General features: G+C 38.5%; 2 protein-coding genes across 2 annotated transcripts; one reads left to right on the plus strand and one right to left on the minus strand.

Moving 5' to 3' along the window:
* Positions 1 to 45: 45 nt before the first annotated feature.
* LOC109863702 (mitochondrial amidoxime-reducing component 1) lies at positions 46 to 5,034 on the plus strand. Its single transcript, XM_020444152.1, has 5 exons — positions 46 to 319; positions 3,490 to 3,788; positions 3,959 to 4,237; positions 4,364 to 4,641; positions 4,760 to 5,034. Exons 1-5 carry the CDS (start codon positions 316 to 318, stop codon positions 4,923 to 4,925), a joined length of 1,026 nt encoding a protein of 341 aa, XP_020299741.1. The 5' UTR covers positions 46 to 315; the 3' UTR covers positions 4,926 to 5,034.
* Positions 5,035 to 5,606: 572 nt separating this feature from the next.
* On the minus strand, positions 5,607 to 25,953 carry LOC109863727. The gene is made up of 6 exons (XM_020444206.1): positions 25,851 to 25,953; positions 23,467 to 23,576; positions 20,238 to 20,339; positions 16,390 to 16,626; positions 11,425 to 11,586; positions 5,607 to 7,098 (listed from the first exon to the last, which is right to left on the minus strand). Exons 2-6 carry the CDS (start codon positions 23,554 to 23,556, stop codon positions 7,033 to 7,035), a joined length of 657 nt encoding a protein of 218 aa, XP_020299795.1. The 5' UTR covers positions 23,557 to 23,576; positions 25,851 to 25,953; the 3' UTR covers positions 5,607 to 7,032.
* Between the last annotated feature and the right edge of the window lie 1,733 nt (positions 25,954 to 27,686).

Raw genomic sequence — 27,686 nt, forward strand, 5'->3', positions numbered from 1 at the left:
CTGGATATGATGCTCTCCCACATTGTGATGGCTTGTGCCTCATGTCGGCGAGGCAGCGACTTCGTCTGGCTACAATGATGAAAAGAGACAGCAGAACGTAACGCGAAAAGATAACGGTGTCTTCGTCACAAGAGGAGGACTTCTGCTGTGCACGTAAAAGTTGATACCAGTACCACGAAGACTGCGAGAAGGTGAAGTTTTCTGGCCGGTCGTCCGAAGATTCTGAGAGAATCTTTGGTCAGATTTCATCTGAGATCACTCACACGAACACACACGTCTGTCGGTGTCTGTTACGTCATCTTCAACCTCGACTGAATGGGTAACTATATATGTCAGCATTATTCAGTGATAATTATTAGCAATAACTTATATTTGTCCAAATGATTTCGACATAACGTAAGAACATTATGGACATTCGTCTTGGTTTATTGATTTCTTCGTCTTGGAAATTAACAGAATCGCAAAAGAGAAATGTGGCGTATATCAACGCGCGCGCGACTGATAAACGGCGACACAATTTATGTAAAAAATATAGATAGTGACACAAACTATAAGATACATATTTGAAGAAAAAAAGAAAGCAAAAATTTAATAGAAAATATTTGAAAAAATACGAACACTGCAATGTTACTAAACTTGCAACAAATTTGAAAAAAAGAAAATAAAAGAATAATAAAAAAAACAACAGAAATTATATAATACGATAAAAATTTTTTGTACGTATCTTTTTATGATAAGATGATATGACATTATCTAGAACGCATCTTAAACATAGTCCCAATGTGATACATTGTTTTAATTAAAATCTATAGTAGCTTATCATGTTACATAATAATGTAAAAAATAATTTAAGATCTTAAAATAACTCAAGATTTGTTAACAAATTAAAGTTTATAATAAAGAGAGAACAGAGAGTAAAAGAATTAAACGACTTTTCGAATTTTTAACATAATTTTGCATAACTTTTACATTTGACTTAAAATTGATTAACGTAATGCACGCGTTTGTTCAGTTTACTTTTTGAATGTATAAAATATTCATAAATTGGAATATGTGTCTGTTATCTCTTCATTATAATAAAAATAGATATTTATCTGTGTATGTTTCCTCGCTAATGCGTAAATACCGTGGTGAATAAATTATATGAGCGTAAACCTAACATTCCACAGACGCAAGGCGTAAGAGTGGAAAAGCATTCTAACTCGGGAAATGATTGCACGGAATCTTCAATATTTCGCACGGCACATTTCTTATAAACAATTATTTTTTTCTCAATTTTATACTTTTTACACACACAATCTTTGTTTCGTCATTAAATATATTGTTAAAAAAACAAAATAAATGAATAATTTGACAAATGCTCCATTTTCTGTTACAAATTACCAAAAAATGAGATAATACATCTTTTGTATTATCTTTCTCTTAGCGATTAATATCAAATACATTTTAGATTGTTAGAACAAAAAATTAGCATAAACAAAAATGATCACAATATCTGTATTTTTGATATTATATTTATAAAATTCACAATTTTTTAATATAATACATAATTTCTTTCGGATAAAATAATTTTTGTACATTTTGATCTCTTAAAAATTCGTTATAAAAAAAAAAAAAGTAAGACACATTTCTCTTTTCAAGAGCATTAAAAGAACAGCTGCGTTCCCCTCACGTTCGAATAATGTCTGTTTCTGGCGGTATTGATTCTGCGAAGAGTGCGTAGTCCCCCATAATAGTTCGAGAGAAAGAGACAGAGATTTTTCCCCTTTCAGAAACTATTCCCCCTTTCAAAACTATTATTACTCCGAGGATTCGAAAATAAGTTGCACGTTTGCCGTTCGATTTACAGCTAGACAATTATTTACGCAATCAAAAACCTTAGTGTATAGAAGAGTATTTCGCTTATTGCGAAAGCGCCGTACGTCAGCTCGCGAGGATCTTAATGACAACTCAATTTGAATATGACGAGCTGTTTTTATTCAGACCCAATTTCGAGCTTGCACTCACTTGAAAAAATTGCGACAAATTGCCGCGCGCTCCAATTTAAACAAATTACTCGTTTATTGGTCGCATCTGATGTTGTCGTCCGTTTCGCATCATATAGTTCCGTTATGATGACATCTTTCTCAATTTTTTAAGCGATTAACAGGAAACACGCTTTAAAGATACGATTGAAAGATGCATCTCTTTGCCGACAGAGAACTCGTGCAACATTTCTGTCTGTCTTTAAAGTGCGTCAACATTACTCAGCACGTTTTAATCGCCAGTCGTCGCTATTTACACCGCAAAATCGTTGTGTCGTTTTATCGATTTAATACTCCGCTCGAGTGTATAAAAAAACCCACGATTTATCAGCATTTGCAAGTTACATTCTAAAGTTTGAGTGAAATTTACGGTATATCTCATGTCTCGCATAAAAATTATTCTATTACTCCACAAAATTACTCTAGGCAATATTATCTAAAGCATAGCGCGGCAAGAGAAATGGTAAGTCTATGTAACTTGTGAATGCGGATTGTTAATTTTAGGCGCTAATTAGCACAAGCTACTTAACACCTAAAATTAACGAGTTTCTTCAAAGAGAAACTTATCCGTTATTTACATCACACAACTGAAAACAATTTTTTTTTCCATAGCAGAAGCTGGTGTTACAGAGTAGAAACATTGGAAACATATTTGAAGTAACAAAATCTTCCTATGAACTTTGCGCTGCGTACTCGCCACGCATCGTTGCGTCTAAGTGCGTTGCGTTGCCGATCCAGTGATATCGTGTGCATGTCATTATGCACCAACAAAACCGAACGCAAAAAATATACATAAATCTATTTTTTTGCGCTTGACGCACGACACGTTTTTCTCGAACGTGCAGCTCGCATAATTAAACTTCATAAAAATTGAACCATTTTCCGTCACGTAACATCGCACATGTTTTACGGTTGTTTAAGAAATATATTTTAATATTTCGCAATTGAAATTGCCTCTATCTATTTCCAATAACTTTACGACAACTATAGCTTAGCAATAATTCAAAGCTGTTATACATTGCATCGCGGTTAATGACCAGATGACCTCCTCTCTCTCTCTTTTTTCTCTTTCGTCGTTTACTGACTGTTTTATAAAAAGTTTCCGGAACTTATAAACCGGTTGCTACTTGGCGGCTACTAATTGAACTATATTTGTGTGTCACAAAAAAGAAATAAATAACACTGTACAACTTAACTGTTTCATCACGTTCATTACGTGTGACCTGAAAGATAAATCGCGATCTACACGGGGAAAAATCCCCGTTGATAGTCGACGTTTGTCACGGTCGACTATCACAATGTGACTATCAACTAGTTCAGGCAATTTAGAACCTATTAGAAACAATAAGGAAAGACGCTCGTAGAAATATTAGATGTTCTTTTCACATCGATTTCTTTATATAATTCTTAATATGATTCCTTAAATTACCAGTGTTAATTTTTTGTTTATGTCTTTTTGTTTTAGACAGAACACGATTTGCATATGCCACGGCTCTGGTTGTGGGCGCCGGCTCGGCGGTTTTCTTTTTCTGGTGGTGGTGGGCCAGGAAACAAAAGCCTAAGCCACCGTCGAAATGGCGAAAAGTCGGTGAATTGAGCGATATATTTGTGTTTCCTGTTAAATCACTCGGCACGATCCGCATGAATTCCATGGATTGCACGAAGTTAGGCTTGAGATCCGGCTGGCTCAGGGATCGCACATTAATGATTATTGATCTTGACGGAAATTTCGTCACAGCCAGACAAATGCCTAAGATGGTTCAGGTAAGAATCAAGATTCATATGTATAATCCTGAGACAAATAATTAATATGTAATTCTTAAAATATAATTCTCCTTCTCTCAACGTTTTATTTTATTACTTTAAAATAAAATTTATTAAAACATATATAGTAGTATATTAGCTCTACTACTGTAATTTTTTTGCTGTTGAAGGTGATACCCAGCATTTCTGGTTCCATATTGACATTCAACGCTCCGGGTATGATGTCAGTGTCGATAGATCTTGCTCAACTACGTGGAAAAAGTTTTCAAACTGCTGTGTGGGGTCAAGCGGTGCCGGCATGCGATTGCGGCGAAGAACCAGCTCGATGGCTGTCACGCTTTCTTCTTCAAGAAGATACCGGTCTTCGATTAGTCTATTATCCAGTAGATCATCCGACAAGAGAAATAAGAGAGAAGAACAAAGTCTTTCGACTAGAATCGAATGACACTGTATGTATCAGTTATATTAATAGTAAAATAAACAAAGTAAATGATATTTTTGAAATATTTAAATAAATTTTTAATGTCAATATCGATATCTTATTTGATAATCTGTTGAAATTACGATTCTGTAAGGGAGCTTATCCGGACGCGACAAGCTACAATCTCATCAACGAAGCTTCGGTAACAGAACTGAATAGTCGACTCGAGGAAGAAGTCACGCCGCTGCAATTTCGTCCGAACTTTGTGGTCAAGGGCGCTACGCCTTACGAAGAAGATAAGTGGGACTGGGTGAAGATTGGCGACGTGATCATGAGAAATGTTATGCCGTGTACGAGGTGCATGTTCACTACGATAAACCCGGAAACTGGAATAAAACATCCCAATACGGAGCCTTTAAAGACCTTGAGAAGGTATAAATAAAACATATATAGCAATAATACACATACAATAAAATAAAAAAAGGCAACAAAACTAGAATTTTATTAGTGTCTGTGTTGCTACTGAAATAAAAAAATTTTTTTCCCGCAGTTATAGGCAGTTTGACGATTTGGAACTCCGTTCCAAAAGCAGCTACAGCCCGATTCTGGGTATTCATCTTGCACTGCGAGGTTCAAATGGAACAGTCCGCCTGGGCGATCCGGTTTACGTGGGCATCACGGACGAAGAGATGCCGAATCTGGTTTCGCCGTCATAGCTACGTCGCTGGGACTCCTGCGTTTTAGAACACGAGCTACCGACTGAAGAAACGTGAAAAGCGGAGTCCCAGATCAACGATGATATTTTGACAGCTATGCTTTACTGCACACGTCAATTGAGCAATAAATAACGGAAGGATCAACGAGAATCTGTGAAGCGCATAGAATACAAACCTGTACTTGTGATAAGGTTCTTTGCGATATAATGATTATCTTATGAAAAAATAAGATTCGTGTTGTGGGAGATTTGGAGGAAAAACAACAATGGAATTACAATAGTTCTAGGCCTATGTATACGTGTAAGATAAATAATTAATTATAAGTGTACTTTATCTCATGGAATTGCAATAACGCGCGTGTTTAAAAATTAGAAGAGAATTCGAGAATACGTATTTTACTATATTATTGAGAAATTGTGATGATTTGTGAATATATATGCAGTTTATCCAAATTCATCGACTCGAACAGAACTTGTCTCAAGTGTCTGGAAATTGATTTGATTTTTCTTGTAATATTTTTCTAATTATATTTTTGTACTGTAAAACGATTCTAACGTACAATATTAATTAATAAGAGTTTAATAAGAATAACAACACACATTCGCATTTATATTTCTTACTGCGACTATAAAACAGACACAATAACGATAAGGAAGATGTGGAAAATACAAGAATATGATATAAAAATAAAAATTCCTTTTTATTACAATAATATTTATTTTCACTACAAAACAACAGGGACGTTTTACATAGAGAAATAGTATGCTCGGTGTCTAGAGAAGAGAAACATTGTGTTTCATGCTGACGACTTTGTGTTTGTTCAAATTATGTCGCTTGTTGAATCTTCTCACTCGCGAGAAAATCCAAGAAGCGAGAAAAAAAACTCGTTAATAACTCTCCGCGGTGACGGAATCAATGCCAACTGAAGCACACATTTGAGAAGAACGAAGTCTATTTTTAACTAACATTAACAATATTCTGCGAATTTAATTATACCCTAAATTGTTTAGAAGTTTAATCATCACCGCTATTTTTACGGAAGATGGAAAGAAATGAAAAAAAAAAAAAAAAAAATATATTGGATATAAAGAAGCAGTGCTACATAAAACAATAAATGCCTGGCACTATTGCATTTTGGGGCTATGTACAAGTTTGTAGTGTCTCGTTTATTCTTGTTTGCTCACAACGGTGATTGATCTAAATGTTCACGCGATTAGTCGAGAGAAGCACACTTGTGATTCTATAAATTCTTCTTCAGCGGCACACATCTTCTTTTTATGGTTTTTTTTTTTTTTTTACATAAAAAATAGATTTTCTATTCTCACTTTAATCGCGAATTTCGCAATCGGGTTTTTTTTAATGTCAAAGGACGGAGGAGTTTCTCGACGACGCGAGAACGCGACGAGAGAAACTCGATCCGCATAGTCGTCGGTGCATAAATCATTTCGTTCGAACTGTCAAACGGAGGAGGAGCGTGTCGGTATCACAAATTCAAAATAATTTTGCAGTTTCACCGTCTCTTTCTCTTTCTCTCAATGTGCTTCCATCGTACCATGGCGGCGCGAGCGACGCAATAACAAAAAATTTAATTCGATCGTCTTAAAACGACGATCGCCTACTGCGTACAAAAATCCCTCTATGTCGTTATATCTTAGTCGATTAAGGAGAAAAATAAGTAACAGAAATTTAAAGAAAATTAACATTAGAAATAGGACAGTAAAAGAGTGAAAGTGCGAGAAAAAAAGAGAAAGAAAGATAGAAAAAAAACAAAAAAACAAAAAAAAAAAAGAAACGAAAAAAAGTTAAGTGAAGAGAACGGAGTGAATAGAGTCGGACGGATTGAGTTAACATCGATCGTTTGAGAGAACGCGTTCGGTGACGAATATCTAGATGCTGTTTTCACGAAGAGCTCGACGGCCATCGACGAAGGAATTGAGTTCAGGATCTCGGGGACAAGGGGGCAACGTCAGAAGAAAGATCGATCCCGTTGCCAACGTCGTACCCGTGCTCCTTCTGGCAGAGGCGGTTCGGCGATGGTGTCCTGCGGTACCAAGGCCGATGAGTCTCCTTCTAATATGCTTCCTCATCTCGGTCGTCGAGTGAGGTCCTAGATGATGGAAGTGATCAATCGCGCTTTGAAGTTGACAAGACGTTCACTCGTGGCCGCCAGGCGCTGCAAAACAAAGTACATATTTTTACAACTTTTGCTTCGTCAATTATTGAACATTTCTTAATTTTCAATTTCAACGTGTCTTTTCTTTCTCTCGAATATTTCAAATATAAATTCTCACTAATTCGAACTCTTAATTATATATAATAAATCAACAACGGGAAATCAACAACGTGCTTGAGACAAATCGTAAGAGAACCGTTCTAGACAGGCGCTACGTTTACATGTTCCGTGCTACAACGTACGTATAAAAGCGCTTTTTCCGCTGCTCGCGTGTCTTCTTTTAATCGCGCGAAATTACGGTGCGCGGATGAGTTAAACACGTCGGATCAAGGAATTCCGCGCGACGCCACGAAGCGTGAACACTTTCGAACTATAAACGGATGCTTCTTGTACACGTTCGCGCGAGTCAACGCGCCGCGAATTGCGCATAATAAAACTATATTTTACGGTCGTTGCGAGACGAAAAAAAAAAAAAAAAAAAAGTAAAAATTGGCAGAGCCGATAAAAATTCGTTCTAGAATCTCCGCTCCGTTTTCTTTCTCTTCGCGCTTTTCAACAATCGGTTTCCTGCCTGTTGCACAGTTGATCGATCGCTTTCAAATCAGCTAATTTACATTACGCTGCACGCGGTTTCTCGCGAACATAATACAGTTATTACGATCCAGGGCGATGATTTTAGCTTCACACAACTCGTGTGTGCACGCTATAGAGAGATTCAAAGTGAGATACTACACTTACGCGTTTACTACACTTACCACGTTTCTTTGCACTTTTACTATAAACGACGGTATCGCGTAAAACGATTTTTATAAATACCGACTAAAAATAGAAGTTTCGATTTTTAAACTAGTATTAATACACTTATAAACTTATTATTTATTTTAATTATTTATTTTAGATTTTAAACTAGTATTAATCTCTTGAAACAAAATTTGAAACTTGAAAAAACCTGAAAATCTGAAGTGTTTTCTTTCAAATCAGTTTTTGATATTTCGCACAACATATTCAGTCTTAATTCTAAGGTTGAAAGTTAAAACAAGAAATTCATTTACGCGGTTTTATGCTCTGCAAGAGTTTAAAACTTCTTTAATGCGAATTGTTCTTAATTACATTAGTTAGTTTTGCATAAGCGTAAATTACTAAGCGTGTACTAATTACCTCGAGCTCTAAACCACCATATAGCGAGGATTTTATGAAAATTCTAAAACTGATTAAATCTCTTTCTTTGAATTAATTCATCTGAATAACAAGCGTCTGTTTCGTTAAAAACGTTAATAATATAGCGTCTTATCGTTGCTTGCGACCATTACGGTTTTCCGCGAATTAATTGCAGACTCGGTAAATAGTTTCACTTTCGTCTTGAACAAACAACGTCAGAGTTAATTGACGTTTAAATTAAAGAGAAATGATATATATGTATAAGTATGTAGACTTTAAGCGATACTTCTTCTCTTTTAAATTACACAAATAATTGGTTTTGATAATCAAAATGTAAAAAATCTAATCCCGGCACGCGCGCAGTTATCACTCACATCGACAATTTGTCTTTTTATTGGTATGGTAAATCTAATTTATCATCACCACGCTTCTATCTATTGATGCAGAAGAATATACTCTAACAATAACTGCGGTTATCTAGCTTTGAAACTGATTACAAAATCCTCATCGCGCGGACGCAACGAGTAAGAGAAAAAAAAATGTCGCGGTTACGTCGACCAGATGATCTAAGGTGGATCATTTTCCGCGGCGTGCGCGGCAATTCCGAGTGTTACGAGCATAAAAGTCATTGGTTGAAAAAAAAAAAAAATCGTAGCCGATTGCACGACGGAGAAATGAGAAAAAAACAATCTCCTCTTGCGTGATCGCACACATACACATGATGCAAGTTGCTTTGGGGTTCCGACTGTTGTATTTTAATAACGGCTTGATCCACTTTGACTGTCATTAGAACGATTCTGCTTCAATTATTAAATTACAGCAGAGGCTATTTATTTGCCGACGACTGTGTGATTTAGATCAAAAGTTCAGGAGCCACTTATCGAATTGTAGTGATCGCGAAACACGCGCGAATCTTACACACGAGCTTCGATAAGATCGTTAAGATCGAGCAGATTATTCATTCCGAGCGCGCCGTCCAAAGGTTAAAGAATAATACGCGAGATGAAATAGCGTTCTGCACAATATGTATTCAGTCAAGTATAGCTTACTGATTTCATGCTCTACGAACTTAAAATTGATTAAGTCACCAAGTGAAAGTACGTTTGACGATGTATGAAAATCGCGAATAAATTCTTTTTCACCTTCTTCCTTGTTTGTCGTGTTACAATAAATATAATTTGCAACATGTTGATGAATATTTATTTGCAACTTACGAAATATATGTAAATTATACAAGCTATAAACATATTTTTGTGATTTCGAAAACATTCCGATATACATATATTCATTTTTTTCGTGTCTGTTTTTATTTTGACTTTTTTTTATTTACAATTCGATTAATATCACAAAAAGGTGAAAGCTCGTGAATTTATTTTTATAGCTTGATTCTCTCTTTCTCTCTGCGTCTTCCCGCTTATTTCTTTGAGATCTTTATTTTATAAGTGAGCCGCAAACCCCAAACGAACGCGATTTCGACGATAGCCGCGTCGCGGCCAGTTGTCGCCCCTGGCAGTCTCGCCAGAAGCTGTTCTTGCATAAGTTGCAGCTGGCAAGTAGACGCGCTATTTCATAGAGAAAGTCGTGAAACACATTTTTGCTTTCCATCGATCCCGACAACGTGGCGCTTGCGTAATCCGTCCGGTTTATATCTGAAACGACGCGATGCGTCGCGGCGCTACGCTTGCCCGACTTTCGGCGCTGCCGAACACGCAAATCCTTCGCGCGTCGGCCGGTCATAACACTGCTTAATTTCTCTCGATTACCGTTCTGAAGTATTAATTAACAACGATTGCGAATCGATGTAACGCGGCCTTACGCCGCAACTCGACCTTCGTAACGCGATATTATGCCATTGCCTGTTTCGAGCGCTGATGAATATTTTAACGCGGATGTTTTTTTTTTTTTAATTCCACAGATTTTGAGAAATTTTATTGCACGTTTTTCCGTCGCTGTATGTTTTATTTCTTTGTGTTTTTCTTATAAAACAAAACAAACGTCTTTCGAAACGGTTGAGACTCGAAGGCACTTGCATTTATTTAATTTACCAGTCACATTCGACCTACTTGCTTCGAGGTAACGTATGGTTTTTGTTTTATTGTTTTGTCTGTTAAATTTGCATTTTAAAGTGTACCGAAAATTGTTTGACGCTTTCTCGTTACATCCATTTTAATTAATATATATCGCAACTTTAAACAAGAAATCACGACGCGAATTTCTCTTCGCAAATCCGTTAAAAAAACGAATTGTGACGAACAGTGCCGCAATTATCGCGTATCGACGAACGCAGCCGTCTGTGACTACAGATTAGATTACTCACCGCAGAATCGTAATCGAAATTGCGCCACGTGGAAATATTATTAAATTTTCATGAACTTGCGTTATACACTTCGCGGCTTCTTATTGGGTTTGTAGCGCGAGATCGCGAGTTTGTGTTATAATTTAAAAAAATCTTTTCTCACTCGCGACAACGGACGTTTCTCCACACAGATCGTAAATACATGAATAATTAAATACACGCTAGAAAGCTCACTCATGCGCATCATATCTGCGTGATCACGTGCACGACGATTTCTTTCAGTTTTCAAACAAATCACTTAGCTATCCAGGTGTTCGTTGCACGCAATATTTGTAATAGTAATTACAATTTAAACAGCGCCTCTCAAAGTCACTCTCTGTGTCTGTTAATTAATCGCGCTTCAACTTTTGACGCAGTTGTTTCAATTTCGTTAAACGGCGCGGATCTCGAACGAAACTTATCGATTTAATATCTCGAAATATATAATCACGACACGCTGGCATAAAGATCAAGAGAGGCCTTACATTAAACTCTATTCCGAATGTCTTTCAAAACCAGTTATTGAGTACTCGTGTGTGTCCATATTGTTGCGTTACGAACAGCGGTGTGATTATCGATAATCAATCATCATTAATTACATATTAAATTCGTTAGAAACTATATACATTTTTCTTTGCAGAATGTGACACGTAGAAAAAAAAGAGCTACATAAGTAGCACAATTGTTAATCAATAATAACTTAAAAAAATAAAACTAATATTAGGTTAATTAGACTTCGCACAAATTTGCTTAAAAAAAAAAACAAACAAACAAAAAAAGAAACAAACTCAAGAGATTGAAACTCGCAATAAAAAAATGATGTCTGTACTCACGAGTATGAGATCCTGGATGAGATTCGAGATTCCTCGGTTGGCGATGACGAAGAACCTTGTGACCGGGCCGGGAACAGCTTCCTGCGTGCCATCCGACCTTCCGGGAGTCGCGGTGCCCGAAGAGTTGCTTCCCGCCGCACCACCGGAGCTTCCGGTCACGAGCTAGAAAACGGTACCGAACGGCGTTAGATCGACGTGCAAGCGAACGGCGGCCCCGCCGTTTTTGGAATCTTCGCGTTTTCCGGAAATGCACTCCGGAACGCGCGCGCGGCGAAAGCAGACGGTACAAGTACATGTGGGAAATTAATTCAATCTATCTTTTGTTTGGGATATAATAATTTGCAGTGTATGTGATTGCAGCTCCACGTCCAACTCCAGCGCTCCCGACACTACGGTGCTCTCTCACATCCTTATTCCTACTTGCGGCTACGATTGCACACGATCCATCGATCTTGCTGCTACGATCCTTACGTGCGCTCCTGCGGCTCGTAATATATACTCGAGAGCCTGCCTGCAGGGTGTTCATATTACCCCCGTTTTCTTATTCCCGCCCGCGAAGCGGACTTTGGAGACTTATTCGTGGTTTCTCCCGAGGGAAATTCTCTCACGCGAGGCGTAAAACACCCGCGATAGTTAGAGATTTCTATATGAACACCCTGCGTGTATGCATCATAAAAAGGTGAAATCGCCAAGTGCCCAATAATGACAAAAGGAATGAACTATAAAACCATGACGGACTCGATGATACGCTTCGTATCTGACGATTCGCAACGCAACGTTGTGAAAGTAAAAATAACGTTCGCGCGCGAATTTTCCAGCTACTGCAAGCGCATCGAGTTCACGCGTCGTGGACCAATTACAAATTTGCATTAACTACGAGATCTGTGGCAGACATATCGGTTCTGAAGATTTTATATGTAATATGCAAGTTATTCGAGATTAAACTTTTTTGTTTTTAATTTACAAATATTATTTTTGAATTTTTTTTTGTACGCAACCGATTCATCTGCCGATTAATCTGCGTGCGTTTACTCCGGTGCGTCCAAAATATAATGAAACAAGATACAACTACGGCCGCTAAATATACGGTGCAGTGGACGAGTACGAAGATCACAACAACGAGAAAATCGGCACTGATCAAATGGCGGCCGAATCAGATTTCGAAATAAAAAATCGGCCTGTCCATTAGCCGGTCAGTACGCCATATAAAATAAGTCTTTTTAGTCAGTGGTTGTCAGCGTTGCGTCGGGACCGTTGGCCGGGTGGAACAAGAAGGAATTTGGAAACGAGATGTGAACGGACAAAATTATCTGGTAAATATATCTTGGAAAAAAAAATAATTATCAGAGACAATAAAAATCTAAAAATAATACGAGTATTAAATTTTATAACATATTGTTGTAAATATAAATATAACTTTTTAAAATATATAAAATATATTAAAAAATAAAAAACAATATTTTATAAGTTATAAACTCTTGTGTGCTTGTGTATATTTTTTAAGAAGTTAAATTTATAGTTAAATACAATATGTAAATATAAATTAATTTGTTTATTATTATTTTGTTTTAATAAACTATAATTATATTCCGATATACGGTTTAGAATTTGTAGAGACAACATACAATTAAGGGTTAAGGATGCGCAATTTGTACAAATTACATGCCAAGACCTCATTGCGATATTAGACATAAATATATATACATATATATATGTGTATATATATGTATATGTAAATATATAAAACGTGCGGAAATGCAAAAGAAGTCTCACATAGTGGATAAGAAAGACAGTTTCTTATAAAAAGGAAAACGGCAGATTAGAATTCGCTGTTGTATTATTTTCAGACATGTATGAGAGACATACACAATAGATTAGAGATCTTGATATGCGATTCATGCGCAGCTAGATAGATCGGCAAAAGGACGGAGAAAACGGTGTGAGGAAAAAACAAGAAAGATGTCAGAACAGGAAAAGAGCGTGTGTTGATAAAACTGTTCAAGTATATAAATCGTCGAAAGGGATATTAAGTCACTGGTAGAAAGTAAGTGGAAGATTTAAAAGAACGTCTTGTGACTTGAGCAACCAAGAGTGAGATGTGCGTGCAAAGTGCGGCATGCGGATGGGAAGTGCCTGAGATATTCAATATACGTGAGTGAGAGATTTTGTAATTGCGAAAGGAAATTGTGTGAAACGAGGTATTTTCACTAGAGAATAATAGAACGAATTTAATGCGAGTATGATTACGTTTGCGTTGTGAATGCGCAAGTTCTACTGATTTTGTGGCGGCGCGCGATTGCGGGAAAAATGCGCAAAACAGTGGAAATGTTAGTCAGTGGTAAAACGGAACATTATTTTGAAAGGAAACGTATATATGTGAGAAAAATCATCAAAATATCTAAATCAACACTTTTCATGCAGCTGTGAAAATGAGAGTAAGTAACGCATGCTCAGAACAGAATTTATTCAACGAGAGTTGAAAGAGATATTGAAAGTGGACATTGACAGGCGTATACAGTGCGTATTAGAAATGATACAGAAAAATAGGAAGAGAAAAAAAAGAAAGAGTTACTGAGGCAAACCCGAAAAACTCACGGTTGACACTATACTACGTGCAGCATCAACCGTCGTTCGTTCGCGTTAACAGATCCAAGAAGATGCTCGTCACACGTGGGCAGGCGCACACGTTGCGCGCGACTTAAAAGCGAACGCACAATGTCGCGCCGCAGCATGTAGATGATCATTTTCTTGGATCACAACTTTCAGGGCACATTGTTCGGGGAGAACAATATAAATACTTACAATCCCCGAACAATCGACGAACTCTGAAAGAAAGTGTCGCGCGAACGCGCGATGTTTATCGGGTTCGGGAAGTAGAAGCGCCGTGTCTTTGTCGGCGATGTCGGAAGAGGATTTGGCGTACCGATGGTAGAATGCCGGCTCCTGGGGCGGCGGTCGAGGATGCGCCGGACGTCGGGGTGCCAGTACCGCCAGCAGGGTTGGCGGCAGCAGGAGCGGCCTGCTGAGGCACCGGGCCTACGTCGCGCGATGCGCTTAGCCCGAGCCCGAGGCTCTGCGTACCGGCCACAACGCGGTACACCGTGCCCGCCGCTCTTGCCGCCCCGTCGGCCGCTTGCTAAACGAAAACAGAGACGAGAACGTTTCGTTTACTTTGGCTCTTCCCTGCGCTCGCTGGAAGAATCTCGCGCGGTCTCATTTCGCTCTCATTTTCCCATCTGCAACGTGTTTCGCGCGATCACAGCAATCGTTATCGTTCCCGCCGCATCTTCGCGGCGTGTCCTGCATCCGCGCTTCTGAAAAACTTCTGCAATGTGGCTGGAAAGTGGTTCGTTAAAGAGATCTGCGAGATCGCAACGAAGTGGGACCCTTCGAAAAAGTATCGAGACGGGAGTATCGTAGTCGCTGACGTCTTTGCTCATTGATCGATTATTTGCTGTTGTGAATAATGGAGAAAAATTAATAAATCGCGCGTGTGTCTATGTATGAATAGAGATCGTGTGACAAAAAAACTCGGTTCAATATCGATAAACGAGCATCGATAATTGTCATCAGTGAGATTGCAGATTTTATCTTCTGTGAACTTTGCTTGTGTAAACACTTGAGTTAAAGAATAGTCATTTTTTTTTTTTATGTTGACTGATGCAGTTTATTGTAAATTTAAATATCTATTGTCTTCTCGAAAAATAGTCGCGTGTCACATGTCGCTGATGTCACGGTTGATTAACGTGTTTGTTGTCATGTAATTACAAGTTTCTCTGTTTCTCTTTTTTTTTTTTTTTATACTGCGATATAAATACCAACTTTAATTAAAATCTCTTGCCGTAACAATTAATCTCACTTCTCACATCTTCCTCATAAGGAATTATCCCGAGTATCATTTATATGTTACGTGTCGTGATGTAAGACTGCGGCGCGCGCTTCTGGTGGCACAATTTCCAGAACCGCTTATTAACCGGCAAGTGAATACCCGCGATAAGAACGGAGTATCGGTCACGTAGTCGAGTTTCTCGTTTTCTCAATCCGGTGAAGGGTCGCGCCGCTGCGACCGACCGGTCTGGAATCGCTTCGAGCCGCTCGAAGTAATCGTGTCTTTTTTTTTGTTAGGAAAGCGGATAACGGCGGCTGTGCGCCCGGTGGAAACGGCAAGTCGATTTTCGCGTGATTGCATCTGTCGCGTCAGCGCGAAAAAAAAACCCGTTCCGTCGATTTACGAACAAAAACCTGAATATTGTGCTGTTAGTGTTAAAATGTGTCACCAATTTATTTTCAAAAAAAACATAATGTATGCGCAGTAAAATAAAAATCATTGTTTTGTATGTCGCAGTAAATTTTTTTTCGGAGAGACGTTTAAAAATGTTTATACTAAAAAAAAAAAAAAAAGAAATAATACTCTTTCAATTCAGACAGGTATATAGGATTATTGTAAATTTTGATTAGATTGCGAATTTTTTTTGTGTGGTATGCAGGCGTTTGTTATCTGCTTTATTGCTTGGCTCGTTGCGAATTTTTCATTCCGCAATAATAATTTATTACCGCGAGCACGCGACGAGCTCGCGCAGACTGCAAATCAAGGACATCAGATCGCGAATTCTACGATAACGTCAGAGGCACGAGGTCCGGTCGTGCCTAGGTCAGGAACCTTGGAATAGTAACTAGCTATAGCGCGACTAAATGCAATTCGGTTGCTCACTTTCACTGGCGTCTGTTCAAGTAGGCGCCCTTGCTCTTACCCCGTCACTCGAATATCAAGCGTTCTCGATCTTTCGCGGCGCGCTATATCGATGCATCTATACACGCGAAGTTTCATTTCATTTTTATTTTTATACTCTTTATCTTTGAAACAAACACGCGATTTAAATCGCGAAACGAGAGAGTCTCAAGAGTCTCTTCTCCATTTTTCACGCAGCGCTATCAAAAAGAGAAGTGTCTCGACACGCGACTCACCCTGATAAGGTCGAAGAGGAAGTTGCCCGACCCGCTGGTTCCGCTACCGCCGCCAAAACCGAAAAGGAATCTCTTGTTTCTGTTCTCATCCTCGTCCGCTTCAACCTCGTCCAATGGCGTCAGCTCCTGCGGCGCATTGTCGTTCGACACCTCGTCCGCAAATTGCACTCGCACTTCGTTGTTCTGCGATTCCGCGCCGATCTCGTTCACTCGATTCTCCGACTCCGGATTCACGTCCTGCAAAAAAGACATTTTGTCTCTGTACGACCAGGATCGATCGATCAAAAGCGCGATGTCCTTCGCGAACTCGTTGTCGAGTGTTTTTTTTCTTTTTATTTACGCGTGTTATTCAGCACAAGCTGTGTTATAATAATCCAGGTTATCGATTAATGTGAATCGTTGCGAATTCCTTGAACGTCCCGAGAAGAGAGGTGCACAAAAAATCGCGATCGATCAAGGCTCGACGTGTGTGACTTCAGAATCTGAGCTAAGTATGTTTAGGTCGTTTCTCGTAATGTCTTTTTTTTTTCTGAATTATTCATAACTTATAATTTGCGTTGCGCGAAGTTCCTCCTTAATCGAGAGTTTTTATGCACCAGAAGAAGACGATCATGGTTAATGTTTATACCTTTTGAAACCTGTTTCGATTTGTTATTTATATTTATGGAAATATATAAATTTTGTAATTAATTAATAATTTTGTGAGAACAAAACATCTTTATGTTTTTTTTTATACATATATATCACACACGTCAGATGAAACTACATTTCTGAGAATTTTAACACACATGCACGATCACAAGCAGCGGAAAATGTTAATCACACATAGATGTTTCTTTTTACGCAAATGTTATTTGTGTTAATGTAAAATAAATACGATGACGTCAAGTAATTGCTAGTGATTCATTTCAGAAGAAACAAAATATTAGTGAAAATTACATGTAGTGTATTTATTTGTGGTAGGTTGTGCGCACACACAGATAGTGCGCAAATTCCGTCAATAAACGTGTAATTAACAAGTATTCTGTTTTTCGAGATAATTATATCATATATATCGACTGGTTTGCTACATCCTGTGAAAGTTGTTGACATGGAACTGTTTTGTATTCTATATGAAAATAGAGATGAAGGAAAGCGAAAGACTCGAGATAGTTCGGACTGTGTTTGATGACATGGCCGTTTATTGCGTTTCGAGATGAACTGCGAGATCCGAGAGTTCCGCTCGCTATCGAGACAAGATAGTCTTGGAAGAAAAAAAAGATGCACGAAGAAATAGAGAGAAACTAGAAAAAAGAAGTATTTTTTTAATGCGTCTGTAAGTAACGTGAGATTGCGGATAAAGATCACAATGTTGAAATTCGAATTGTTTGAACACGGAGAACCCAAAGCCAGTAGAGTGATTAAAATTGTCCAGTGTATTGCTTAGCGAAGCAAGATCGTGTCTACATGAGTCTCGTTGCTCCAAGAGCAACATCGTTAATCGATTAATTGTTGAATAAGTGACACGAGATGACGAGAAAAAATTAACAAACATTGTCACACGGAAAGAGATGCGCGCAGCCGCTGCAGTCCTGGTTGCGCGGTAATTTAAGAATCAATCGTTACGACCCTTCGAGGGTTCGGGCGCGGTCGATCGACTTGCCGATCGATTTTGCGATTTGCCTCGCTTTTTCTCGAGCACCCCTCTAGTGAGTAGCAAGCACACAAACACAGTAGACAACACTCCCGTCGCAGTCCTGAATGCGCGGTGTAAATCTCTGCTGAGGCGAGTTCCTCAAGGTCATGACCTCGAAAGTTTTACCGAGCTGTTGACCGAACGGTCACAGCGAACTGGTGACTTCGTTTTCTGACGATAACGGCGTGGTAGTGATATCCGACGCAGCTGTCGTCGTGTTGTTTCCGCTCTCGATCGTTGTTGCGGAGGATGAGCTAGTAGATGAACTCTCGTTATTTTCCTCCTCGTCAGGTGGGAACGTGGGTAAAGCGACCGAGACTCTGGAACCGTTTGAAACGGTCGGTTTCGTGTCGTTATCATTCTCGTCCTCGTCGTTGTCGTCGTCATCGAAAGGCGATCTGCCTTCCACGCTTGTGCCGCTGTCGGACACGGTGACGCCCGGTGAATTGTTGTTGTCACCGAAAAGATTACGGAGAACAACCGGACCAAGGACGCGAATGACTTCCGCGACAATTCTGTTGACCTTATCTTCAATTCTCTAGAAAACAACAGGCCTTAGCTGAAGAGCCTCTTAAGCGTGTAATGGCCGATAGCTCGATCTTCTTTTTGCTCACGGGCTTCACTGAGACATCGCATTGCCTCGCGGTTGTGATCAATGGGTATGAAATCGATTCGTGGTAGTGATCGTTGATTCTATATTTGTCTATGAATAATGTCACCTGAATTGCGTCATCTGATTTATGCGACGACTTTTTCGAGAAAATATCCGTGCGACTAGTGGCAAATGTTCGTACAAATGATCGGTGTTCGGCGTATTAATTGAAAAGTGACTGATTTATTACGTATAATACTCTTTTGATTATTACCGAGTCTCTTTTGATTATTACCGAGTCTCTTTTTTCAGAAATTCACAAATCACGGGGGAAATTCACTTTCATCTTTCTTATGCAATATATTCCGTCCGCGTATTTCAAGAAGATTTGTGACTATTGAAAATAAGTACGAAAATTGCCGTATGACGTGCAATTATTCTGACGATCGAGAAAACCCGTTGTATCATTTCGTGTGTCACGTCGTCTGTGTGTCCAATCAACGAGAAGAAGATGCTACGTGGGAAAAGCTCCGGGAAATTTCGACATTCCTCCGACGAACGATCATCCGGTTCGCGCAAATCGCGGCACAATGTGGGATAACTAACTCACCGTTATTTCCACGGGGAGTTCGTTACTTGAATCAATCGTCGTTGTTGTGACATGCGACCGCATGCAAGAAAAGTCAGTCTGCGTCCCCAGGCCGGGAAAACCGTTGACTAACGAGACGAAAAATCGCGCACAGCGCACGTTATTAGTCAAATTAGGAAGTTATTGCCCCTCGGACAATTGAATGAGCAACGCGGACAAGAAGTGATTTCGTGCGTAAGACAGAAAACTTTCGCGAGAAAACGTTCGCTTTTTTTTTACGAGCGCGGACCTCCTTTGGTTTTTACTTGTTGACGAGAGCGCGCCGTGCAATTTTTGCCCAGACCATAACGAAACTTCCCCGCCAAGAAAACTAGTTATCTGCGATAACTCTTCCAAATGAGACCATGAAGTCGAACAAGAAGAAAATGGGGGAAAAAAAAAGTATAACTCAGGAAGCGTCGAATAATAACGGTGTAAGAAATCGACGAGCGCGCGACGATGATACTTTTTGCGAGCCCGAACACATAACCGACCGTTTTCGCTTTTTATCATGTGCAGAAATAAGATAAGATTGTGAGAGATAAATCGATCGAGATCGCGCGTGCGCGCGCGCACACGTGCGAGCGTAGTGCCTGCGAGGCGAAGGGTGGCCGGCACCAGAACGCACGTCGGCTGACTCCGAATGTTACTTTCTCGGTAAGAATGCCAAGTTAAGCCGCTGCGGGGCCGCTTAACTTCACAGTATCGACGAGGCGAAATCCTCGACGACGAGCGTCAAAAGTTCAGGGAGATGCTCAAGGATCGTCATAATGCTCCTTGATACATAAAGTTGTTTGTCGAGCGATTAATCTGTGATAATTTATGATAATCTATGTGTTGCCTCGCGTTCGTAAATCGCATCTTATTGATCTTTCCCGGCCTTCTGCGGGCGTTTTTTGGTTTTCTTGTTTTTTTTTTTTTTTTTCAACAATTATTATATCTCGACTGCTCACCTGGGAGATTTCCGGGAAGAACTGTCGCAGAATGCCGATCGTCCGTTTGCTCCTCAGGGCCGCCTCGCTGTCGGCTTCGGCCATCACCAGCCGATCAAGGGCCTGAAAGAAAGTTTCCCATTGGGCCCTGCCGTACGACAGCAACTTCTTCTTCAATCGGATGCAACGAACGGATGCTCTTTTAACCGACGATAACTCGCAAAACGCGCCCAGGATTTTCAGGATTTCGTTCACGTGTATGTTAGCACACATTTTTAAATCGTCGAAAACAACTTATATTGAATCGTTAATTCTAACAGCTGTATAGTTTGTTTTTTTTTTGTTGTACTAAGGAAAATAGTCTATCTAGTTTTAGAGAGCTATTGCTTACGCAGTTGCGCAAAAAAACTCTCGCGATAATATTTACGCCGCAGTATATATTTCGCTTATAAGCGCGGTCGACTACGATCTGATCGGTTTACGATGAAATATACGGAGTGATATAATCCCTCTTTTTTTTTTTTTTTTATTTACTTAGAGATCAGAGCCGTGTGTCTCGTAAACGAGCAGTGGCGTTAAAAATATCTCGAGAAGCGTGTAGCGCAAAATAGCGGCAAATAAGGAAAACATCGTACACTAGTACTAATTTTCTGATTTGCGATGGAAATGAAAACGGTAAAGACCATGGAGTTTTAGTGCGCCTTGAGAATGTTAAGGTGATTGTGTTGTGCAACAAAATTTGTTGTTAGATAATTAAGCTGGAGATCGTTATCTAGGTTGTATCTAGGTGTTTGTTTGAGCGAATTCTTTCGGATTACCTCACGGTTATACTCCCTTGAAAACGTAACATCAATTTTTTCATCGAATCTAGAAAGCATAGAGCGTGGTTTGAGATTTTTATCGCGAGTTACAAAAATACAGACAAAATTATAAATGACATATATTACTGAGTGTGACGACATCGCGATTCGACATTCGATAACGTCATCGTGACATTGACGTTAAAGAACACAAATAAAAATTTATGGTTTTAATTTCTCCCGTTCAAGAACGTGTTTGGTGAGCCTTGATTAAATACAGTATAATTAGATGTGAAAAATGCACAATCGATTTAACAATTTTGGGATATTTTAAGAATTACGTAAGATCGAGGCGTGTTATTTAATCGGGAGACTTGTTGGTACAAGGTGATTCGGTTGTCTTAACATGTAATCTACATCATTATCATATAAAATTTCGTACTGATAGAATTATTGGCCAATGAGCGAACGTCGGACTCAAATGTGTTGCCCAACTCCATGTGGAGTGCGGTTTACTTTCCCTCAAACCTCGTTCGCATTCGTGTGTGATCGCAACAATAATCTTCTCGACCACGGACAAGAGGTTTCACTCAAAAATTGCGGTCATCGCGCGAAGAATAAAATATCGCTATCATAAAAATCTTATCCTTACGAGAGAAATAGATCTTTCTTGAGATCTTTTAATTCCCGACCGCATCTTTGACTATTCTTTCTCGTGTGTGAGATGCACACAAAGCTCTTTGATTACGTTCGCGATATCATACATTTTACGATTGCGTAAAAAATAGACGAAGCAGTCAGATGTGTGTAATTTGTTTGTACACACACGGTGTGAGTTTCGAGTCTCTCTCTTTTTCTCTCGGGGCATCGTGATGTTACTACGTACGCGCGTACGCGCTTGCCAGCTTTCCATCGGGCACCAATCGAGCGAAGAAAGTATCCGGTGACTCCGACGGTGTTCGCGGCCAGTGAAAGTGTCGGCGTCGAAGACGAGAGCCGGTCGGACGAGACCCTGCGTTTCGTCGGACCATATACTTTGAGGGTTACGCCGTTGTACTACCTGACGGCGTAACCGAAACATTGACTCCTGACGCTCGCATCCCGGTATTACGCGCGAAATACTTTCCGTACGAATAACTCTCGTCGTCGTCGTCGTCGTCGTCATCGTCGTCGTCACGTAACTGTCTCGGCCGATGGTCATTTCTTCCGCTACACTTGCGCGCACGTGCGTTATAATATCGGATGGCCTCAAAATATATAATCGGGCGTTATGTAAAACCACGATAATTATAAGTAGAGATTCCGGTAAACGCTACAAATTCAAACTAGTATCAACTGTGAAAAAATATAAGGAACGAATGTGGATTTCTCGGGTCACGCAATGACGGAAATTCAGTACCGGTATAATTTGCGAAGAATTAAAAAAAAAAAAAACATCTGCTTTTGTTGTAAAATATTAAAGATAAGAAAGTTTTAAAGCGCAAAAAAAAAAATATTATTTCATTTCTCACTCGTGTTTGAGTATCGAAATGTATTTGTTGTCTATGATCAGAATTTATCCGCTCCGAAGGCGCATAATGTATTTTTTTTTTTTTTTCACACACGATAGAACACGAAGAATAAGGAAACGAGCTCCGACATCGTCGACACATTTCCGAGTAACAGAATGTTAAAGTTAAATAAACAGGCGCTTGTTTGCGGTTCAATAAACCACCAATCGCCTCTTACGCGCGCCGTCGTAAACTTCCAATTTTATTTGTCGCTAGTATTCGGTAGCGCCGATTTTTGTCGAAGCGACATTGTTGCTCGAAAGTAAGAAATTTGTCGAAAGCGAAACATTCCTTGAAGAACATCGAACGAATCGATTCGGTAGAGCGATCGGAAATCGTAATCGCTCGCGAAACGGAACGTAGCAGTAACTTTCGCGAGGGAGACTCTCGTTCATCTTGTTTTGCTATTTATATTGAGTGATAATCAAGACGTTTTATCGTTCATATATTCTGTTGCGATGATAATTACGCATAATTTTCACGTGTCGTGTCATCGAGAAATCTTATGTGACGCATTTTTACGATGCAAATCGAAACTTTCTCCTGCGACTAATGAAAGGAATAAACAGTAAGCGAAAGATAAGATTAAGCAAAAAATATCAATATATACGCACTCTGCGATTCAATGCGAAAGTATAATCGGCTGTTGCATAATATTTCACTCGAAAAAAACTAAAATTTGTTGACCACCACGCGGACGGCTAGAATTCCGCGCGTGCCGCGCTTTAAAATTCAAATCTCGAATTCCTTAGTTAGTTGCGTGCCAGTCGTGTTAGATGGTTAAGCGATATACCGAGGTAAGAGGGAGCCAAACAAGCTTAATTCGTCGTATTAATCTCGGCGAGTGCTGGCGATGTTAAAAGAGAAAGGCACGAAGATGTGCCTCTCACGTGTGCTTACCTCCGATCGGAGTCCATCTTCCGGAAGCGGATATGAGCTCACCAATGCGAGACAGAGCGCAGCCGTCAGTGTCAGGATGATATATCTCATCTTGGCCAGATGGATAAACTCTGCAAAGCCGATCGTGTGTTAACAAATTTGCTCTACGTCTTATATTCTATAACTTATAACAGTAGGAAGATATCGCAGCATTGGTCAACACTTCTCATGACTTTTTTTTGTTAGTGTTCGACACAATGGTGCTTCAACACGTCGCAATTAATGCATCGCGGCGTAATCTCGAAAGCGAGATTTCTTGTATTTTACATATTGTTCGTTTGTAAACGTCTTCTCAGTACACTTGAGAAAATCGTGCGCGCGAAGGAAGTAACGTGGAAACAAATGCGTAATCGATGTGCGCGCATTTAATGAGTATATGAGACGTTTCACGGGGGAGGGGGGGGGAGGAGAAAGGAAGACTGTAGTCCTTGCACGCGTCCTCTCTCGCGATTCTCTCAAGTATTGTTGTCGATACCGTCCTCTCACACGTGGACTTTGATTAAAACTCATAAATCGGCGCAATGCGCGCGGCGGAAATTGCCCGCGACGAGCGTGAAAAGACTGAGAGGACGGAAAGACGCAGGTTGAGAGAAGCGAGAGGAAAGGCGGAATGACTCTCCTTTCTCGAGCATGGATCCGCTCGCGACTATCACTTTCGACGGAATGAAAGTGGAGAATGCTGTTGGCGTCTTTCAGACGCGGGAGGAAAGAACGTGATAATGGGCGCGCGCGCGCTCCGCAATTAATTCGATAATATAACACGACACGCGTTTGATTTTGTTCCCCCGCGTGCGTCACATCCGCAATAAAATTGTATTAATTGATATACGCAGTTCCTGTGAGAATGTAAGAACCACTCTGTACACAAATCAAATCACCGCTCGGTCTGCCATGTAAATACAGAGAATGACTAACGAAAACCGGTTATGAATGTATAAAATCGTAAGAAGATAAGTAACTAATATATTCAATTATTTTTAGACATTGTGCGCTGTGTCCCGAAAAATTGTTGCGTGTAAGTGAACGTGAGATAAATGTCAAATCGCGAAGTTTCTGTTTTGTTTTTTAAAAATGTTATTGACGCGCAATAATTGCAGTTTACTAATATGTCACGCGCAAGAAACGATGCGTGCATTTGGTATAATGAGAAAGGCATCAGTAATATATAATGTTATTAAAACACATTAAGATATAGAGATTCAGCACACATCACTTCGACTTGAGGACAATGTTGCAATATGTCATTTTCGAGGTCGCATGCCAATTATTGTAATTACTAATGGCATTTCCGTACCATTTCCAGTACCTTTGCTATATAAAAAAATTTACAACACGATTGTTAAGTGAAAATATATTTATATAGTTACATATGTGTGGATATTTTGTTAAAGTTTATTATTTGTTTAATATTGTTTATTATTTGATTATTTTGTGTGTGTGTGTGTGTGTGTGTGTGTGTGTGTGTGTTAAAGTTTATTTATTTTTTCTAACTTATTTTAATTTAAACCAATGAGTGAATATAAGGCCTTACGAGCCGTTCTCAAAGTGTTGAGCGAGAACTTATACATGTATATATATATATGTATACACATGTAACGAATTCACTTGTAATTGTTATTTTAATTTATATGTAAAAGATTTAGTTAAGACACATACAATGTTAGATTATGTTTAATTAAAAAATTAGTTTTGAAAACTTATATAATTAAAAAAACTCTTAGACAAAGAGTTTTGTATAAAAAACATCTACTTTTTAACGAAATAAGTTTATACAATAATTGCGTGTAGATCTCAAGTTTCACTACAAAGAAATTAATGTTTTCCGATAAATTTGAAAATTCATTTTATATTTTTGTTCTGCAAATCTTTCACGTAAAAAGATAAACTTTGTTCATTTAAATTTGTATTATCTCTTAAGTAAGTTTTTAAACTTATTGCTTGATAATTTTTTATGTGCAAATAAATAAAACTTCCACAGCTTATATGCACTATTAAATTTCTAGAAACTGTGCGAGTATCTGCAACTTTGAATTTCCATTAGATGACTAGTTACTGATGAAATTGCGCGTCCAGATGGAAAGTGATTTCTCCGGAAAATCACGATTTGAACAGCTCTTTCTGTAAATATTGAATATCTTCCAAGCAGTTTTTATTAACTTTTGCAAATGACATTTAAAAACCAAACCAATTTTATAAATTTTTTAAATGTCATTTTTATGAGACGTTTTTCTTATCCGAGTGTGACTTTTTTAACGCTGCTAAATGTTTTTAGAATTTTTTGTGTCTACATTTTCATTCTCGAAAAACTCACGAAATATGAAAAAAATTTCCCACTTGTCAATCACCTCGCCACGTGGTCGATGCATTCAGCAACTTTTCACGAGACACTGAGAGGACAAATGCACGACAATCCGGATGGGGTTGATATGAAAACGCGAAAAATTTTTGTCAACTCACCACGCACAGATATCCGTCACACGATTGTTATAGTGAAATTTATTGAACTTGATTGAAATTTTAAAAATATCTCGTGTAGGCCCTGAAAGAGCTCTCGGTGACTCCCGCTCTCTTCGGGGTTTTCTGTTACTGTCTGTATAGCGGCGCTTAGTGAGCGGCTTTTATTAGAAGGAGGGGCCCGGAGCCACCTCCACGCTACACTTGTACTCGCGGTCTCTCGTTCTCTCCTTCAAGACGAGAGATGCTGAAGAAGGGATCAACTAAATCAATAAATTTCGGTCCAATCGCCGGAAAGTGGACATTACCACAATCAACGTGATCACGTTCGATAAACTTTTGGAAAGCTTTTAACTTTAACTTTATATTATTTTTTTGTCATATAGCAAATTATAAACGGATTCATATTGCAAGCGTTTTTATTTGCATTACTTTTATAAATCATTACATCTCTCTTTTTATAATAATAAAATTTATTAGTTATGTATATAAAAAAGATATTGTTATTTTTTAGATTATTTTAAATATTTCGATTTATTTATAAGTTTTTTAAGTCCTGACGTGATAGCGAAATTCTGATGAAATGAAATTCAGATTCGAATCAGCGCGTGCGTCAGAATCTATAAGAATCGTCTTTTTTTTATAATTAAAATTTTAGACAAAAATTGTAAATTGTGAACCAGTGACCAATTAATCTCATAAACTTGTATCTTCTTCAAATTTAAATAAAAGAAATTATTTGTTAAAATATGCTCAATTACTTAAAATTTTCTATACTTACTGATTGTCATATTCGGTCTATTTCAAAGCGCGTAATCTTTTCGGGCGTCTTCTCCTATCGACAGATGCAGACCTGTTTGTTTTCCAGCATTATAATCTTAATCGTTATCTTAGTTGTTGTTTTGCTGTTTGATATCGTCAACAATCAATATACATCGAGTAAGTAAGGGAAACAAAAAATAGAATAGGTACAAGGTAATTTCGGTCTTTACAAAATTATGTGATAAGAGATTAAATATGTCTCTTAAACTACTCGTAAACTACGGTACACAATATAAAACGCGTGAGCAAATATCGAACAATGATTATAAAAAAACTTTCTGATTAATGTCTTATAATTATTATTTATCGTGCTCATCCATGCGTTGCTAATCATCACTTTTACTCATAATACAAAGCGGTAAACATTGTAGCAGTGAAATCTTACTTATTTTCTGACGACATAAGCTATTAAACGGAAATTCCTATCGATTAGCGTAAAATGGTGTCGCTGTTAATTATGCATGTGTCCGTGTACGACAATGCATTTTTTACTCAAGTTACGGTAAATTCTATAAATAATAATCGATTTAACTATTTGTTTTTTCAGCAATCACACCTAGTTAGACAACATTGATGCATGTGTGATTTTTATTTTCTCAATTTTTACAATTTTGAATTATAACTCGAGACCTTACCAGATTTGAATATAAATTGTCGCAGCTAGAAATAGGAAGTAAAAAACGACATTGCGTTATAAATACCCAATATACGGTGTTGCACACGCACACTGAGAGAAATATGCTTGGTATTTACGACTATAATTGCATAGTAAAATAATTATAGTTGGAATTCTTATTTTTATCGTTAATATTGCTATAATATTAGTAAAACTAACCTTATATACATGGTTTTGACAAGTATGTAAAAAGTTTGCTATAAATTATAATAATTTTAACTAGTAACAT

Source organism: Pseudomyrmex gracilis, unplaced genomic scaffold, assembly GCF_002006095.1.
Source record: "Pseudomyrmex gracilis isolate BER0280 unplaced genomic scaffold, ASM200609v1 scaffold_0, whole genome shotgun sequence".
Lineage (NCBI taxonomy): Eukaryota > Metazoa > Arthropoda > Insecta > Hymenoptera > Formicidae > Pseudomyrmex > Pseudomyrmex gracilis.